At 37.1% G+C, this 5924-nt stretch overlaps 1 protein-coding gene across 1 annotated transcript in view; it reads right to left on the reverse strand.

The window, feature by feature from the left end:
• LOC106879251 (synaptojanin-1) overlaps positions 1 to 5924 on the reverse strand; it is a 124060-nt gene that overhangs the window by 49713 nt on the left and 68423 nt on the right. Inside the window, exon 4 of the mRNA XM_052972571.1 lies at positions 4293 to 4518. Coding sequence (XP_052828531.1) covers positions 4293 to 4518 — 226 coding nt within the window. The remainder of the gene's footprint in view (positions 1 to 4292; positions 4519 to 5924) is intronic.

Consider the following 5924-nt stretch of genomic DNA (forward strand, 5'->3'; position numbering starts at 1 on the left):
GTGTCTTCTGCTATGGCCTTGGGCCGAACAAAGCCTCGTGAGTGGATTTGGCAGACGGAAACTGAAAGAAGCCCATCGTATATATGTATATATATATGTGTGTGTGTGTGTGTGTATGTTTGTGTGCTTGTGTTTGTCCCCCCAACATCGCTTGACAACCGATGCTGGTGTGTTTACGTCCCCGTAACTTAGCGGTTCGGCAAAAAGAGACCGATAGAATAAGTACTAGGCTTACAAAGAATAAGTCCTGGGGTTGATTTGCTCGACTAAAGGCGGTGCTCCAGCATGGCCACAGTCAAATGACTGACACAAGTAAAAGAGTAAAACAGTAATGCAGACAACCCAGTAGTTTCCTTGAACTCCAGGATTTCTTCTTCGCTGTTTACTATAATTCACAAACCACAACTTCCTGCTAGCCTAACCTAAAAATTCACTAAAGAATTATGTCACAATATGATAAGATTCCTACTTCCTTTCCTTCTTGTCAGCCGTTATCTATCTTCATACGACATCTCTTTCTTCTTTCTTAAAACTCATAAGTGTAGTAACATAAAACCATTTCATTAAGTTCTCCTCAGTGTCATGTCTCATAGCTTCAGCTTCACATTCTATTCCTCTGTGTTTTTCTGAATTGTCATTATTATTTCTTCTGGTTTTAAATTCTGAGTTCAAATTCTACCCAAGGTTGACTTTGCTCTTCATCCATTTGGAGGGTCAATAAAGTAAGTATCAGTTGAGTAATGGGACTGACATAATTGAGTAACCATTGCCCCTAAATTTACTGGCCTTGTGTGAAAGTTTGAAACCATTATTTCAGAGATGTATTTGTCTGAGACCCTGTGTTGAAACTTAAACAATTACAGCATGGAAGACATACATATTAGCCACTCGTTGTTGTTGTTGGCACTCTGTCGCTTACGACGTCGAGGGTTCCAGTTGATCCGATCAACGGAACAGCCTGCTCGTGAAATTAACGTGCAAGTGGCTGAGCACTCCACAGACACGTGTACCCTTAACATAGTTCTCTGGGATATTCAGTGTGACACAGTGTGACAAGGCTGACCCTTTGAATTACAGGCACAACAGGAAATAAGAGTGAGAGAAAGTTGTGGTGGAAGAGTACAGGAGGGTTCGCCACCATCCCCTTCCGGAGCCTCGTGGAGCTTTAGGTGTTTTCGCTCAATAAACACTCACAACACCCAGTCTGGGAATCGAAACCGCGATCCTATGACCACGAGTCCGCTGCCCTAACCACTGGGTCATTGCACCTCCCCATTAGCCATTCAAAAACACATAAAAACTTAACTTCACTTCAACATTTATTATTTGGTCTCAAACTTGTTCATGGCACTAATTTCTACCTGGTCACTGACACAGTTCCCCCGCATCTTATTTGTCCAACACAAAATGTAAATCATATCGGCACCCTCTTCATTTAATTTGCTCCAAATACAATAAACCTGACCATGCCATCACATTCTTCTTTATATCCATTTTTCCTTTTATCACATGGCACTAGCACAGGTGCTGTATACATGGCAGTGGCATGGGTGCTTTTTATGTGGTGCATGCAACAAGACCTTCTTAAACTAGTAACCCTTAAATATGTATTACTCTAACCATAATTAGAATCCTAATGAAGGACAACAATGCAATATCAATGTATGGTATGATAAAAAAAAAAGGTAAAGACCCCCTTTCATCATGAATGACCATGGGATTGCACCTAGGAAGTTACCCTCTAAGGCACAAGTCTGAGCAAGGTTGTTTATGGAAGACCAGGAGTCACTCATGCATACCAGTTTCCCTTCTCCATGCCACCGATGTTATCCAAGAGGAAGGCAAAAAACTGATACAGCTTGGCACCAGTGATGTTGCAACTCATTTCTACAGCTGAGTGAACTGAGACAACGTGCAATAAAGTGTCTTGCTCAAGAACACAACATACAGCCTGGTCCGGGAATCGAACTCACTACTTCATGATTATGAGCCTGATACTTTAACCACTGAGCCATGTGCCTTGGTATGATACAAATAACAAAATCACCATAAACCAAGAACCTTTTAACAAGTTCAACTGTATCAGAATGAAGGACAATTTAGAACAATGAAAACATAAGATATAACAGATTCACAGACAACAAGCACATGAAACATACACTTCTTTCATTAGCTGCCTAATGGTTATTATTATGGTTTGGGTAGTAGGTACATAAGAAGTAACTTGGTAGATAAGTATTCAAATATTTAAACATATTCTTACTAACAAATATTTACATAGATATACATACATGCATAAATTCATATACAGACACAGACACAAGTTGCTATGATACAACAAGTTTCTGTCTCTTTTGCCAGACATAATAAATAAGCAAGAATATACAGATGTACATATCTTAGCTAGAAATTTCTTAACAGGTTGAGAATCAATTAATCAATCAATCAATCAATCAATCAATCAATCAATATTTTATCTTTGAAAGGCATTAGAGACCACACAAGTTGTATAACGCTGGTCTTAATGTTTTATTCTAACTAGTTTTGTTTGATCCTGCCTTTCATCACTATAAATATCAAAAGAGTAACCTTTTTACATGAGCAAATGAAGGATACTCTATGTGGTCACTCAATTTGATAGAAATAACACAAAAATCTCCTTCAAATCACACTTTGCCATCTCAATAAAGAAAGTCACCACTGTGTCATGGCTGGAATGCCTTTGTTCATGTTTGCTTCATCAAGATTGATCTATGGCTATATAATAATAATAATAATAATAATAATAATAATAATAATAATAATAATAATAATGATAATGATAATAATAGCAATAATAATAATAATAATATACAAGACACTATCCAATAATACAACTTAAACGAAACAATCCACAAACACAAGACACTCTATACAGCAAATATCCAATGAATTAAACTACCACCAGCAATCCTAATACTCAATGCATAATACAAACACTAATACAACAAAAGACTGTACCACACCTCAAAAACAAGAAAAAGAAAGCTGAGGCAATACAATACGGGAAGAGTATGCACATGCCCAACAACAAAAAAGAACACAATGCTGCACACACCTCAACAACACAGAGGTGTAGCAAGTGCTGTAGTAGAAATTTGCCTGAAACTACCAAATGTTGAACAATGATAATAATAATCCTTTCTATTATAGGTACAAGGCTTGAAATTTTGGGGGGAGGGAGCTGGTCAATTACATCGACCCCAGTGCTTAACTGGTACTTATTTTGTTGACCCTCGAAAGGATGAAATGCAAAGCCAACCTCTGTGGAATTTGAAGTCAGAACATAGCAACAGACGAAATACTACTAAGCATTTCCCCCGGTGTGCTAATGACTCAGCCAGCTTGCTACCTTAACAATGATAATAATAATGATAAATAAAAACAATCCTTTCTATTATAGGCACAAGGCCAGAAATTCCTCTTTTGGGTGGCGGGTGGACTGGTCGATTACATCAACCCCAATGCTGAACTGGTAGTTATTTTTTCAACCTTGGCAGAATTTGAATTCAAAACATAACGCCAGAAGAAACACTACTAAGCATTTTGTCTGGCATGCAAACACTTCTGCAAGTTTGTTGCTTTTCTATAATAATAACAATAATAATAATGAAAATAATTCTATCAAAACTGAAATATTACAAATATAACAGAATCTTAGTTCTCAGATCCTGGTCTCCTTCACATACACAATATCATTGCTAATCATAAATAGCACCTGTAGAAAAATGTCCAGTTGGCTGTTACTTGAGAATAATGATGATAATCTTTTGGCTTTTACTTGTTTCAATCATTAGACTACAGCCATGCTGGGACACTGTTTTGAAGCATTTTTAGACGAAATAAATTGACTCCAATACTTAGTTTAAAAATTTTTTGTGCTTGGTACTTATTCTATCAGTCTCTTTTGATGAACTGCTAAGTTACAGGGACATTGCTGCCACCGCTACCAACACCATGATCCTCACTACCATCATCCCCACCATTACCACTATCATCACTACAATCACCACCATCATCATCATGTTTCCTTTTTCATACAGGAATACATTGGGTTAGTTTTGTTAACTAGTATCTTATTATCAGATGCTCTTTCTGTTACCAACCCTTTTTGTTGCTGGATGACTAATTCTAAAACTGGAATGCCCATGATATTCAACAACAATCTTTTAGAGAAAAAACAGAAAAAAAAAAACACACACACACACATAAAAAAAACAACTCAATATGAAAAGACTACCAAACAACTCTACCTGTTCTGTTTCCACAAAATTAGCGACATGGCCGTCGTCATTGGTCCCTCTGACATTAAATCTTGTACCTGCTCGTTCACAACTTAGACGAGAAATTAGGCATGCTTTAGCCTGTTTATCACCAGCATAGATAGTCCGGATTTCTACACCACCACATATAATTTTTAGCAGCCATTCTGTGCAGTTTACACCGAATCGATCCAAATGTACATGGAGTCTTTTATTCCTGCAATAACATCAAAAAAATTGGAATTGCTATTAGGCACTAAAAGAACCAGTATGAGAGAGAAAAGAGAAACAGTTCTCCTGGTGAGACTCAACTAATACATCAGTCATTTACCTGAAATACATGTTACCAATGACACGAAACAGAGCATCTGCCATTCCATTTCTTTCAGTTAGAAACTATGTCCGATTCTCAACTGACTGGGGGGGGGGGGGGTCCACACAAGCAAAATAGTAAATTGGGGATCCACATTAACGGCCAACAAAAAAGTTTTGATTTAGATGTAATTATTGCAAGAAATAGCTAAATTTCTTTTGGAGACGTTTTACATAGTTCAACCGACACAAATATTACAAAATAAGAACTTTGAAATAAGTATATATAAAACTAGTTTTTAAGCGTCGAATGGCTATGGGGCTCTGCCAGAATACTATAGTAATCAAAGGGGTCCATAGATAAAAAATGATATGCGAACCACTGAAGCATATCATTCACCATTGTTTTAACATCTACTTTTCCCATGCTAGCCTGGATGAGATGTTATTAATCGAGGCAGTTTTCTGCAGCAGGATGCCCTTCCTGTCACCAACCCTCACCTGTTTCCAAACAAGATGTTTCCTCATGGCCAGATATACTATTTGCAGAATATTAGAAATGAATGACACTGTGCTTGTATGACAGCGAAACTCATTTACAACTATCATGTGATGTCAAGACAAGAAGACACACACATCCACATATATATATATATACCTATATGAAAAGCTTCTTTCAGATTCCATCTGCCAAATCCACTTAATAAGGCTTTGGTCAGCCCAGGGCTAAAGCAGAGGACACTTGTCAAAGGTGCTATGCAGTGGGACTGAACCAATAACTATGTGGATGGGAAACAAACTTCTTAACCACACAGCCGTGCATCTATAATTATATTCATGCCTAAAATCTAACTTATTAAGATTACTAGCTATGTGTCGCCATCTCTTTCTGTTTGTGCTTTCCCAATGGGAAACGACTGATTTTACTGGATTTATCTCCCTTTGTTATATATATTGACTTGAATGCTATCTATCATATGACAGATAATGCTGGAACATATTTTTGCCAATGTTACATCAGTCATTAATTGATAGTTAAACACTATTATTGTTACTGATAACTTATATTTATTGCAAATATTCAAATAGGAAAAGTATTTTAATTATATTTTATTTCAATAAATATTTTTATTTTAAAAATTATCATTCAGGCACAGGCATGACTGTGTGGTAAGAAGCTTGCTTCCCTACCACATAGTTCCGGGTTCAGTCCCATCGCATAGCACCTTGGGCAAGTGTCTTCTACTATAGCCTCAGACTGACCAAAGCCTAGTGAATGGATTTTGTACATGGAAACTGAAAGAAGCTCAT

Source organism: Octopus bimaculoides, chromosome 13 (genome assembly GCF_001194135.2).
Source record: "Octopus bimaculoides isolate UCB-OBI-ISO-001 chromosome 13, ASM119413v2, whole genome shotgun sequence".
In the NCBI taxonomy this organism is placed as follows: Eukaryota; Metazoa; Mollusca; class Cephalopoda; order Octopoda; family Octopodidae; genus Octopus; species Octopus bimaculoides.